The sequence below is a fragment of the Adelges cooleyi genome, unplaced genomic scaffold, assembly GCF_023614345.1.
Source record: "Adelges cooleyi isolate 19-005CV unplaced genomic scaffold, UGA_ACOO_1.1 ACOO_flye_CR_arks_rails_tigmint_CR_PRNA_376, whole genome shotgun sequence".
Lineage (NCBI taxonomy): Eukaryota > Metazoa > Arthropoda > Insecta > Hemiptera > Adelgidae > Adelges > Adelges cooleyi.
This window is the reverse complement of record NW_026096053.1, coordinates 1,770,217-1,784,289: the sequence shown is the minus strand read 5'-3', so window position 1 is coordinate 1,784,289 and position 14,073 is coordinate 1,770,217. Positions and strand designations below refer to the sequence as shown.

Genomic DNA, 14,073 nt, shown 5'->3' with positions numbered 1-14,073 from the left:
TTCCGAAATTTGTTTCATTTTGATTTTTTTATTCAAAAGGCGAATCGTCGATCCGTCATTGGATCTAGTTAAAATTATAAAAGTCTTTATTTATACTTAGGTAATTAACCAAATTTTTCAGATGCAGATAACTTATTTAGAAAATTTGAAAAACTTTTGACTAGTTCACTGATCAGGTAAAAACATTGTAATATCATTTAATTGTTTTGTGTAAAATTGTTAAATAATTCTATTTATAAACTTGATTATAGAGAGAGCAATTTTGAAAATTATTATAAACTTAGAATAGAAACAATAAAAATAAAAATTACCCTTTAAGTATTAATGTTTTTAATTTCTACAGTTACCATCAAAATGAATAAAATTTGTTAACAAAATTGCTGATAACGGTATTTTTTAAGCTTTGATGCTTTGATATCATTGTTACCTTGTTCCTAAGATGAGACTCAATTTTTTATTTTTTTTACTTTTATAGGGGTAGTTTTAGGATTTAGAGATTAGGATGTGAAATTTGTACTGACTGTAGAACAATTAATGTGGTTATAAAACGTAAAAAAAATCATCAAATTGTACTATACTTTTTTTTTTTTATCAAAGAAAAAGAAAAATATCCTAATGATACTTTACCATGTTTCAAATCGAAGCGTTTTTAATTTTTTGTGATAGATTTTATCACTGATATAATATTCTTCCTATTTACCCCATCTTGCCTTGCACACACTGGCTCTTTTTCTTCTTAGCAACAATACTGAAAAACTTTAAGAGGCTTAAAAGACACATTACAGGGCACTGTTTTATTTGTTTTATTATCTAGCAATTATTCTTAGTATATAAAATATGACTTGGAAAAAAACGGCTCGTAAAATAAGTCGAATTTCGATTATTTTAATTTTGGTTTTTATATTATACCTAATGTGCTTGACAGTCTGCTACGATTGTTAGTAGTGGTCATAGCGGATTGATAATCATTGCCAATTTTTTCGATTATTCTTCAAGGGTAATACTCTTTTTTTTTTTAATAAAGTGTCAATTGTTAAGGAGGAGGGGGCGAAATGTGTCAGCGAATACTGTGTTTGTAACACGATTTCGATAGCAGCGCAAATTAGGTGTAGGAGGCATTAAAAAAAATTACTTCATTATTATAATGAGCTTGAACTGGCAGGTCTTCGTAATGAAAATTTCACATTAATTTTATTGTTTACTAAAAATACTTTTTTTATAAATATTATGAGCCATCTACCTACACTCCAATCATTTTTTGCTACTTTGGCTGTTACTTTATAAACCGTTGTGATTTCTGTGGTTTCACGTCAAGCATACATTTTGGCGTTAAATTTTAGACCAAAATACCTGACAAATTTCGAACACACGATGGTCCGATTTTAAATTCTATAAAGAGATGTAAGTTCTTTGGATACTTTACTAAGTTATGTCGAAAACGAATTTTTGATTTTTTTTTTTTTGTAAAACAATTGTTTTATAATATGAACAAATTTTCATCTTTAATTAATTTAATACGAGAAACTATATTTTTAAATGAAAATCGGTTTCCTACGTAACCTAGTAAAGTAGTCAAAGAACTTGAATCTCTTTACAAAATTGAAATCTGATCATTCTAAGTAGGCGTACCTTTAATTTTAATCTTAGAAACTAGATTCACTAGCCACGTAGGCTAATGAGTAATGCTCCACTTTCTCCTTCCGGTCTTTTCCCGTTGAAGGGACCTTCGATTACACAAGTATCGGTGGACGGACCTTCTGATCTAATCGTTGGTGGGGTTAATTTAGCCGGTTGATCAACGGTTAAAGTTTTGTTGGTTTTTGCAGGTACACTAAATGCGCGGCTGATCAAGACTTGCCGACCGACGTTAAGTACGCAATATTATACGACGAGTCTCGGTGCTGTGTGCACACGTACGTTATATAATATTGTAAATATATTATTTTATACGATTTGTAACCGCTAAGTGTTCGGCTGACCATGACCGTGCACCGAAGACGTTCGTCGTAAACAGGGAAACCACCGTGGAGAAGAAAACGTCGACGGTTGTTATGGGAAATCCTCGGACCGTGTAGAACCAATGCCGTTGCCGAGGGGAGGTCGTCTCGGTAAAAGATCGCGGAGGCGAAGGCGGCGGTCGTTGCGTCACGGTGTAAAAAACAACAGGCATAAAAAAAGAATATATAATATACACACATTTACTACTGCCGACAATACTTTGTAGTAGTGTTATACCTAGCTGTTGTTTTTTTTTTTTAATTTCCAAAACGCTGACACATGCGCTCACTAACTTGTCAGTCACCGTTGCCGTCGACGACAACCGGTTCGCAATGCGCTTACTATTGCGTCGTGCCGTTTTCGCGTGGACCACTTCCATCTCGTGTAATGGCCGACCGAAATTAATATTATTATTATTATTATTATGAATAACAGTCGTGCAGCAACAGCGTTGTTAAAACGTTAATTGTCATTATTAAAAAAAACGGGTTTAGTAACAGCTGCTGTTGCTGTTCGCCGCTTATCGCCGAGCAGTTGTGTACCCGTTAAAAAACGCCGAATACGATTCCAAGATTGCTTAACGTTTTATCACAGTAATAATACAATTATCTACTTTACTGCTTGGCTCGCCGCGGCTGCCACTGAAACAATACTCTATAATAATAATATAATAGCAATCACCTTGGTCGATTGTTCGCTCCGGTTTGACCCCGGTTTGATAAACGTGTCGGCGATATTCGTTTAAATAATAAAAAGCCCGTCGGTTCGCGTGTGTTGTGTGTGGCGGTGAACGCGAATGCATAATATTATTTTAAATAATATATTAGTGTTGCTATAATTTCGGTTTTGCTGTTGCCGCAAACCGATCGTTGGCGGCGATGGGCGATCACCGGCAAACGTTTTCGGCGGCCGACACGCCGATCACGTACTTGGGTCTAGACTTCAGCACACAACAGGTACTACTGCACTTATCTAATACGAGATTATCATAATATGCGATTTTAATAGATGATAATAGTATATGTCGGACCCGACCGGTTTTTAATTCTTGAGAAAAAACGTCCATAATTGGGTCCCTCTTGAAAAAGGTCGATAACGTTATGAGAGAACAAAGGTAAATCGAAAAATTTTGGGAAATATATTATTTACATTGAATAAAATACCAAGATTTGATGGAATTCAAAAAGCTTGCCTCCTTTCCTAGTGCGTACCAGCAGCTATAAAGCTTGCCCACTTTCCCTGAGCGCACCAATGGTTTTACTAATCCACTATTTGACTATTTCGACATTGTGTCGAGTTAAAGAGTGTTCACAATATGGTCGTGAACAATTGATAAACTCGAATAGTATACATGAGCATGAGTCGTAGATTAATTTAAAATGGTTTTCAAATACTATCGTTTACAATAATTGGTTTTCATGTATACTGATATTGATATATTTTTAAATCGACTTTATATCATGTTAGGATTCTGTAGTATTCGGAAAAGATACATTGATATGTGATATAGTAATTTTTGTTCATTTATTTGCAATGTTTGTGTGGAAAATTAAAGTGGGGGACGTTTTTCTTTCTCTTTATTAAAAAAAAAAGAGCGGACCCGGCATTTTGTTATCCCTAAAAACACCACTTTTCAAAATTAGTAGGGGTACGCTAAAATGTCTAAAAAAATAGTTGTAGGTACTCGCCCCCCCCCCCACAATTCAAGCACTGTTTATTTGTCTTTTTCTTCAATTACAACAACATTTTATAAAAAAACTGTTGAATTATTTGCTTATTATTATTATTAAGCGTGTACGTTTTTGTTATGTAAAGTATTAAGTATTTATTAATTATTAAATCATACTAATAAATAATAAATACTTAGTCAACAACATACATAAGTAAAAAAAAAAAATGATTTTTGTGAAAAACCAATAAAAGTTCGGAGATAATTAATCCGAGAAACTAATACCAATTACTTAAACAAGTTTAAACGACGTAAACAGTAGTTGATTTTTTGAACTTTGTTCACGTCTGTTCTTTTTATAGAAAGTAAATTGTGAATTGACCTTTTTGAGAGTAAATAAGCTTGAATTCGTTTCTTTAGATTATTATTAAGATGTGGAAAACATGATAATTATATTAACTGAACATATTTCTACGGACTACGAATTAAAATTAATTAATAAATACAAACTTATAATTAACATAGTACCTATGTTGTATATTTAACAATTTAAATAACAACCATGACGATTTTAATAATTCCTAAAAATATTTTTAAAAAATATCATTCAGATAATATATTAATATGTAAATAATTTAATTATACTATTTTATTTATATTATATATATTTATATTTTTAATTCGATTGCAGTACTTAGTATATTTTAGTGTTTTCATAATATCTGGCCTAAAACAATTCATAAGAATATGACCTCTTAAATTATTGATTTTATTTTTCAGTTCTAGTTTGAACGTTGTGAATAAATATATATGCCCCCAACCCCACCCCCACACCCATCCTTAGCCCCATTCCCATTTTTGCTTTTTACTTACATTTCATTAAAACAAAATGTAAATTTGATAAGTTCAAGAAAAAAATGAGAAGTTACATTAAAAAAAAAACGGTGTTTAAATAATGCAGAATGGCAAAATCAATTTTATGACACCAAAATTTCCATTTTGAAAAAAGTGACTTTATCTGGTTTTTCCCAATATTTTGGTTCTTACGATAATTATGAACGACAGTTAGATAGTTATTATATACGTACACAAAATATAAACATTTTTTTTTGGCGTATACGCTAAAACTCGTTTGGCTTATAGGTGTATAACAAAATTTACTCCACAAGTCTTATGTTCATATTTTGTGCAAGGACTTAAGCTCCCCCCCCCCCATAAAAATTAATCATGCATTTTAAAATGTTTATTATTTTTCTATTTAGTTAATTTGCATCGATTACACGCGTTAATTGGATTATTTCGTTTGCAGTTAAAAGGCGTTATCGTCGATGACAAATTGGAAAAACTGTACGAGGCGGCTGTTCATTTCGACACGGAACTCCAAGAATTCCACACCCATGGAGGCGTGTTAAGAGACAAAGAAAAACCACGAGAGGTAACGGCCCCGACAGTGATGTGGGTCAAAGCCCTGGACGTGCTTCTCGATCGGTTACAAGTCTGCGGAGCTGATCTCAATACCGTCGCTGCAGTTTCCGGATCGGGACAGGTAAAAAAAGGAAAAATAAAATCATACTATAACCGTATCGACAGTCCCAATTATTTGTGAGAACTTATCTAAAGAGTTTATCTCGTCAACTTTGATACACCCTTATTGTACCTGTTGTGTTCTATATAGGTGTAACTCGAATTTGTCGATACGAATTCTGCATTTAACTATTAGACAGGGTGATCAACAGTTCCGTCTCTACCCTAAGGGCACGAGCCCAGGGCCCAGACGCAAAATTGCCGACTTTTAAATTTTTTCCTTGAAAGTACGTTTCATACTCACGTTAGTACCATATTTTTAAGATTTTTTTTTTATATCTTCTGAATATATTGAAAAAAAGTTTCGACATCTCTCGATAGAAAATCGATAAACTTCATTGTCTTATAGGCACGGGTAAATATTGATGTAGATTAGTGAGACTTGTAGAGCGTTGTTTTTTCACCCACTAGAGCAGTTTGTGATCTTGGGGACATAGCATTTCAAAAATTTCCAAAATAAGGTACACCCTATTGTACAATATCATAACTATAACAATTTTTTCAAAAAGAAAAACTATAAAGTTGTAATTTTTTTCCAAAAAAACGAGTGTCTGGCGTTAAATTGATCATCCTGTATAGTTATCACCCACACTTAATTTGGTTGGACGAACTTCGACTTATTTTTCCAATAGATATACCTACCCACAAACGCAATCATATAATAATGTATCGTGACTCATTATCTACCAATTGGTACTACACACACAAATATTAAATTCGATGAATATTAAATAATAGACATTTTCAACCTACTGGATACTCCTACATGAAAAAATAAATAAATTGATAAGTGTAGGAAGCAATGAAGTTCCTATAGCACCCAATTTGAATACTTATTAATAATTTATAGTATGGCTAATGCCCAGAGCATAGTTGAATTTAAGAAATAGGAACACGTTTAGGTTGAATTTAACTTCAAAACAAAAAAGAAAAGAAATATGTACAACACACCCGAATAGTATAGCTGGGCAAGTTAATGTTTTAATCACGTTTAACAACGTTGTGTCATTTTTTCATCGACATATTTTTAACTTAGTATGATACAATTTTTAAATTTGGAACCATCTATTTAGTATATATTTCCTAATTTTTTTATTACGTATGTGTCTTAATTATTAGCCAAAAAAAAAAAAAAAAATGCATTCATTTTGGTTAATAAAAGTTGGTGGGTAGGTATAATTTTATCTAACTACATGTGCTGTTATAAAACCCCTATGCGCCACTGCAAACATGATGTTGACATGCTGATGTTAGGATCATCCCTTTCGAAAATTGATTATTCAGTTTATTGGCCGTAATGGTGGTTATCGTTAGTGTTCTTGTAAAGAATTTGTTTTTATTTTCATACAGCAACACGGCACCGTTTACTGGACAAATGGTTCGCAAAAAACTTTAAAATCTTTGGATCCGTCTGGATTTTTGCACACTCAATTGGCGTCGTGCTTTTCAATTGTCAACTCGCCCGTCTGGATGGATTCGAGCACTACCAAACAATGTCGGAAACTCGAAGAAGCCGTCGGAGGACCGCAGGTAAAACAATGTCAGTCAGTATATATTCATATAACAGTATGATGAGTATATTTTGTTTGATTTAGCGTTTGGCCGACATTACCGGGTCGAAGGCGTATGAAAGGTTTTCTGGACCCCAAATCGCTAAAATGGCCGAAAGCAAACCAGGAGCTTACCAAAACACAGAAGTATAATATTATATTTTGTACAATAACAGACTATCATCAATGACCGATAATAACGTTTTAGAGAATATCGCTGGTGAGCAGTTTTGGTTGCTCGTTGTTTCTCGGCGATTTCGCACCGATCGATTGGTCCGACGGATCAGGAATGAACTTGATGGACGTCAGGACGAAAAAATGGTCAGAAACATGTTTGGAAGTAAGCCTTTATAATCATATACAGAAAAAAAATGAATTTTTTTTTTTGCTGTATGGTATTAGTTATTTGTTAGTGTTACAACATAAGCGTGTAGTCTAACAGTAAGTCTTTGCTTTAAACACTCATTACAGGCTTGTGCACCGGGACTGGAATCCAGACTGGGACCTACGGTTGCGTCCGGCACCGATTTGGGTGCGATAAGTGACTACTATGTAGAAAGATTTGGATTCAATCCCGAGTGTCGAGTGGTGTCGTTCACAGGAGACAACCCGGCTTCTTTGGCCGGTCTCTGCCTTAGTAAAAACGACGTAGCCATAAGTCTGGGCACAAGCGATACACTGTTTTTGTCATTGAATGAGCCAAAATGTCTAACCGAAGGTCACGTACTGGCCAGCCCTATAGACAAGGATGCCTACATGGTCCTTTTGTGGTGTGTATACTGATATAGTCCGTATAATAACATTGTTGGTATAAGTTAGGTTAGGCTAACAATCTCCATACTGTATTTGAGAATTTTCGTTAGTGTGACAGTCACTTTAACTAGTTTTTACTAGTTAAAGTTTTTACTACCACTTTTGCATTTTTATAGACCAAATGTCACTTTAAAATGTTTATCTTATTTTTCAAATTATCCCATACAGAGAAAGATATCATGGGAAGGATAAGATGATAAAAAAATGTTGTTTTTGGTCCACATTATGATAAAAATAAAAATTATGACCTTTAAAGTGAAACATGTACAGATATTTTGTTTTTCAAAATGAAGACGCTCACTTTCTTATAAATATTAACACGTATGTACTTTATAAACACTGATTAAAATAATGTTTTTCGTTTAGTTTCAAAAATGGTTCCCTTACACGAGAACGGTTGCGGAATCTTTACGCCAATGAGTCGTGGGATGATTTTAACACTTTATTGGAGAGAACTCCAAGAGGAAATTTTGGCCATTTGGGTTTGTATTTTGACGAGCAAGAAATTATACCTTGGATACAAGGCGACTATCGATTTGATAAAAGCGACGTGCCCATGGACAAGTTTCCCAGTCGAGAAATTGAAATCAAAGCACTGGTCGAAGGCCAATTCATTGCAAAAAGAGCACACGCCGAACAATTAGGATTTAAAATAGGTTGGGAGTAATTAAACAATATTTTTTAATTACTTAAATCATCCAACTTTTTTTAGAACCGAAAACGAGGATAATAGCTACAGGCGGCGCTTCTACCAACAGTGCATTACTACAAGTGTTGTCCGATGTGTTTAACGCGCCTGTTTATATTCAGGTTTGTTCTAATGCAAATTACTAGATTCATTTTTTTGCTAATTCTTGTACTTTAGGAAGGAGCCAATTCCGCCGTGTTGGGAGCTGCTTATCAAGCTAAACACGGGTTAATGCGCGATCAAAATAGTAAAGACGAATTATTTCAATCTGTAGTCAGCACTCTTGAACCACCGAAATTAGCGTGCTCGCCTCATAAAGATGCTTACCAAGTGCGTATTACAATGTATTAAACGTTTGTACAATAAAAACAAAACCTAACGAGAATGTTTCGGTTTTGTCTTACAGATATACACGCCGATGGTTGAACGGTACAACAATATTATCAAACAAGTGCTATCGGATATTGCTAAGTAAAATGTGATAGATTTTGTTAAACATTTTATAAACGTTGTTGTTGATAAATTTAAGATTTATTTTTATGTAATTTATAATATATATTATTGAATAATAAAAAAAAAAAAATTATATTTAGACTACTTTTTACGACCACCGCGCTCTTTTAATTGTAAGTGAATAGTCGATCCAGGCCCGATATTGTAGTAAGCCATGGTATTGGAATCCTTAAAAAACAATCCCTAAAAAAAAAATTAAATTTTTTAGAAGTGGTCCGGAACAATTAGCTAACATTTTTCGAATTAACTAAATATAGTACATAATTTTTATCGAATACATACATCACATTGCAATTTTTGTTTTCCTGGTGGCATTCCTGTTAGCTCGTGGATTTTTGTTTTTATTACCGACACAGTTTCTTGGAGTGGTAACGTGATGTTCAAGAGCTGTCCATTTAATTTCCATTCGGGTTTGTCGGTCAGAACTGGAGTAGAAACATTAAACATAACTGGACCCTGAAATAATAAAAGTTATATATTATAATCTAATTAAAAAAAAGTGTTGCTTTAAATTAAAAATGTTTACATTAAACTTCATCAAAAATTGTAATTCTGGTTCCAACGAATCTTCGGTTTTTTGTTTCTTCATCAGGGGTTCATCTTCCATCATTTCCATACCGTGTTTCATCATGCTAGGCTATAGTACGACATTGATAAAAATATAAATCGATCAATATTTTAAATTTGTATTCATAAACCATTAACTTACCGGACCCGTCGGCAATGGCGGTTGCTGTTGCATCATACCACGAGCTGCGCCCAAAAACGGATTTGGTGGCATTTGTGGTTGCATCACTTGATACGGCTGACCTTGTGGTACTGAAATATTAAAAATGTAGTTAAGTCATTTCGTGCTGAAACTATTAGCTTACCCATCATTTGTTGTTGTTGTTGTTGCTGTTGTTGAACAAGCATCATTGGGGGCTGCATCATATTGGGCGGATGAGGTTGCATCATGGCGTTTTGCATATTGTTGGCCATCGTCATTTGAACGGAAACAGCTTGAGAAGTGGGTGGATGCGAAATGGTTACTGTACCTGACACAGGTTTTGGCCCAATCTTTTCTTTTTCTTCGTCGTGAATCAGTCCTTTCACTTTGTGTATTTGATGGATTTGATCTTCTAATGTTATGTTAGCTCTCGCTGCTCGAGTTGCTGCTTCTACGCTGGACGTATGGCCATCCCATGTAGCCTAAGAGGTAACAACGACAACATTTATTTACAATTAACAAAATACAATTTTTAGATTTTTTCAAGTATGCACCTTATCGTCTTTTCTTGTTTCTTCCTCTCCAATTTTCTTACCAATTGCAGTTTCTTCCACGCCGACACCGAAAATATCGGTACGACGTTCGGCCAATTGTTTCAAACTCGCCTCAATAGCAGTACCTGGTTATAAACAAATGGGTAATTTCTCAATAATCCTAATAATACACCTAATACTATTTTTTTTTTTTTTTAATAATATTTACCCGGAGCATACACAGATTCTTGATTCATTTTGTCGCTTATATGTTTATCTCGTTGTTCTACCCAACGTGGATCTAGCAGTCCAATTCTCATGTGCTCTTGTACTTTGCTGGCTGGAATCTTTTCACCAGTTATAGGAGATATTAAATATTCTTCTGGCGGTGCTTTAACCGGAGCTCGGACAACTATAATAATAATTATTTTCCATTAATAACATTAAAGGAGAACATCTTTTAAACATTTATTTGGCAGAACATTAGTCATCATTTATTAAAAACAACCCGCAACTATAAAATTAATGAAGTTTAGTTCAATTACTTTGTTTAGGATTGTATCCCTTCTTTACAATAACCTTTTCAGGTACGGGTGGTTGATTCATTTGACTGGAGCGACTATCAGATTTAGAAACGCCAGGTGGCAAATCGCTCTCTTCATCGCTCGATGATTCGTCCATATCTTGTACCTGATTTCATAGATTAATAAAATTAGTAATCAAAATGAATCACAATAAAGTGAAACCTGTTCGTGACAAAATCACACCAGACTTAAAGACAGTTCTATACATGAAGTGGTTTTACGGTTTACCCAAGACCCGTCTTAGATAGATTTTACTGTAATTTTGTATTTTTACCTGGTTATTGTCTCGACTAGATTTCTCTTCACCTGGCACTCTGAGTTCGCTTTCAGGAGCATACATTCTATTTCCAGTTCTGTTTTCCATTTCATCATCACTATCAACTTGCATATTATTATCTTCAGCGTCGCTCAATTCATTACCTGCCTCTCCATTGTCAACTCGTTCCTGCATCAATGTTCGCACACCGACTTGGTCGGGTGTAGTAGGCGGCGGGAAATTGCCGATTTCACCATGTTGAAAATCTACAGTCTCGACAACAACAAAATCATGCCAATCGATCTGAGCATAAGCCACTGAAAAATAAAGTATAATTTTAATATTAAATTATTATTTAAAAACAGACAAGTACGTTTTATGGTAAAAATGATTACATCTTTCTTTCTCAATCAATTGTTCTTCTTTTCTGCGTAGAGCGTCTTGATGCTTTTGCCATTCAGAACGATACTTGACATTATCTAAAATTGTTTGCCTATCGAGGCTTTCTTCTTTTAAATATCTCAATAAATCTTTAGGAGGCATTAGAACTTTGGTATATTGCTCGAGAAGTTTAGTGAAGTACTGAAATAGCGAGTGTTGTGGCCTCAAAAAATCAAACTGGAAATTACGCTGCTCTCGTGCCATCAAGTTTGTTAGAAATTGCCGTCCGTTTCGTGCAACAAATAATGCTGTAAGCTTAACTATATCTCTGTAATAAATAATATCACACTCAACTGAACATTAGTTTTTACTTTCTTATTAGAATTATACTTTAAATATTAACATACAAATCAAGTGCCGATATAGATGGAGGATCGGCAATAAATTCATATTCTTCAGGTGGATCTTTTGGAACGAAAACAGATTCTTGGACTTGTTTGAGTAACTCTTGTTGTTTTAGTTGTGTAGCTGTTGATACACTTTTAGTTTCTTTAGGCGGTAATGTTGGTTCTTGTGCTAAATATTAAATAATTAAATTTTTGAATATATACAGATAAAAAAAAAACATCTATATAATTTATTAAATTTACCTGCTTTCTCTTTAAGGTCTTTGACTTTATGCAAATAATATGCATGGTAAGGATCTCCTTGAGTAAGAAAATTGAACTTAGGATTTCCAAGTTCGTTTTGTCTAATACGTGACTCAAATTCAGGTCCATTTCTCGCGACAAAACTTGCAGTTTTATCAACAATATCTAAATTTCAGGGTTAGGAAAATATTTTCACACGCGCAAAAGAAAATGATAATAATGAATAATCAAAAAATAATAACCATATAGAATTTTATGGTAAATATAAACATAAAATAAACACAGTGTTAAATATTTATTCGCCTATTGGCTTACTTAAATAATTATATATTTTGTTATTCAAAAGCTTTACTGAAATAATTATGCAATATAATTTAAAGAGAGTTTTGATTAAGTATCTATCCAAGACATTTGATAATATTGTAACTTGTGTGCACTACAGATTTTATTTTTACTATTAACCAGAGATGGGCAAAATGGATTACAATCCGTAATCGATTACAGACTACTCGTAATCCACGCTTAATAAAAAACTGGATTACTACATTTATTTTAGTAATCTTAAATTTTTGGATTAAGGATTAAATTTAATCCACTAATCCCTAGTTAACGGATTACATTATTAATCCAGTAATCTCTAGTATATGGATTACATTATTAATCCAGAATTAAAAAAAAATTGGATTACTTTATTTCAGTAATCCCTAGTTTACAAATTACGGATTACATTATTAATTTAGGATTTTTGTTTTATTCCAACAACCAAAATTTAATGATTACTGTTTTTTTTTTCATTCCAGTAATCCAAAACATTATACTTAATTAATATTTTTTTAAAATTAAAATGGGTTTAAATCATTTTTTTCTTTTATGCGAAGCTGGGAGGTATTGTTTTTACAATAATGTGTTTTATTTTTACTAGGAGTAAAACTAAACCGCTAAGCCGATTTCTGCATACAAAAGTCTAAAGATTTCAAAATTTTAAATGTAAAATGTTAACTTGATTATGGTATGATATCATATTTTTCAAATTATAAAATTAAACAATAATAACAAAATAATTTATTTTAAAAATTTAACAAATTGACAAAAAAGTGTTGTTATATAAAATGTGTTTAAGCTAGATAAACTTGAGCTTTGTTAAAGTACCTACTAAGGGCAGAGTATACTAATTAATTATTATTTGTAATCCATAAATCCGTCATTTTGATTAACGGATTAATTGGATTAATTAAAAAATAATACAGTAATCCGGGATTAATAATTCTGCCCATCTCTGCTATTAACCTGTTAACTCCGAATCATATGATCTAATGAATTATGAATCAATGAATTGTAAAACATAATTTGTGAAATTTATAAAAAAAGGGAAGGGAAAAATATGCTATTACATAGGATAATGCATTAGTATTGTTGATATAATTCCAAAATATTTATTTGATCAAGTGTTCTGCGTTTCACCAACGCAAGCCAAACATATACAATGATTAGAACCATCAAATACCTTGGTGATTTGTTTTTATCATAATGATTTGTTAGAATAAAACATTTATTTAAAAAAAAAACCCAATCACTAATTATAAAAATTGCTTCCGAACAATGTCAAAAGTCAAAACATTATTGCAATTAAAAAACCTACCTATTATAAAATTATTTGACAAATTATATTGCTAACGAAAATTTTATTATTTTATTAGTAAAAAAAAAAGTTGTATTATTATATATATTATATTATATAAACTTTAAAGGATACTCCTTACTTCGGGCGGTGGATATATAATGCCGATTGACGGAACTTCTTCGACTGGTTCCGGCATTTTTGAAATGTTTCAATAAATGAAAATGTCACATTAATTTTATCACAATAATAAAATAACAACTATACGTTTTCACATAAGTCGAAAGCCAAGGCTACTCAAAATTCTAGTAGACATTTAACACATTCTGTAATAAATTATTATAAATTCGTCATCGAAATATTTCAATATTTGTATTTTGTAAGTGTAACATACAAATAATATTCTGTAATCTGTTTACTTATTTTTTTTTATAATTTAGTACATTTTATAATTTTCTAGGTTAGAAAAATGTAGCTTATACCATTGCAGCTGTGTTCCAAAACGTGGTCTATACCATAGTTACCAC

General features: G+C 32.6%; 2 protein-coding genes across 2 annotated transcripts; one reads left to right on the top strand and one right to left on the bottom strand.

Annotated features, from left to right (window-relative positions):
* Nucleotides 1-29: 29 nt before the first annotated feature.
* LOC126840383 (xylulose kinase) lies at nucleotides 30-8,932 on the top strand. The gene is made up of 11 exons (XM_050576067.1): nucleotides 30-176; nucleotides 1,827-2,954; nucleotides 4,977-5,213; nucleotides 6,602-6,781; nucleotides 6,847-6,948; nucleotides 7,010-7,141; nucleotides 7,273-7,571; nucleotides 7,981-8,270; nucleotides 8,327-8,424; nucleotides 8,480-8,632; nucleotides 8,709-8,932. The coding sequence occupies exons 2-11, from the start codon at nucleotides 2,877-2,879 to the stop codon at nucleotides 8,775-8,777; spliced, it is 1,638 nt and encodes a 545-aa protein (XP_050432024.1). The 5' UTR covers nucleotides 30-176; nucleotides 1,827-2,876; the 3' UTR covers nucleotides 8,778-8,932.
* LOC126840382 (splicing factor 3A subunit 1) lies at nucleotides 8,617-13,949 on the bottom strand. Its single transcript, XM_050576066.1, has 13 exons — nucleotides 13,682-13,949; nucleotides 11,929-12,093; nucleotides 11,686-11,854; nucleotides 11,293-11,606; nucleotides 10,916-11,214; nucleotides 10,603-10,747; nucleotides 10,287-10,469; nucleotides 10,079-10,203; nucleotides 9,688-10,006; nucleotides 9,525-9,634; nucleotides 9,342-9,452; nucleotides 9,098-9,271; nucleotides 8,617-8,998 (listed from the first exon to the last, which is right to left on the bottom strand). The coding sequence occupies exons 1-13, from the start codon at nucleotides 13,743-13,745 to the stop codon at nucleotides 8,897-8,899; spliced, it is 2,280 nt and encodes a 759-aa protein (XP_050432023.1). The 5' UTR covers nucleotides 13,746-13,949; the 3' UTR covers nucleotides 8,617-8,896.
* Nucleotides 13,950-14,073: the final 124 nt, after the last annotated feature.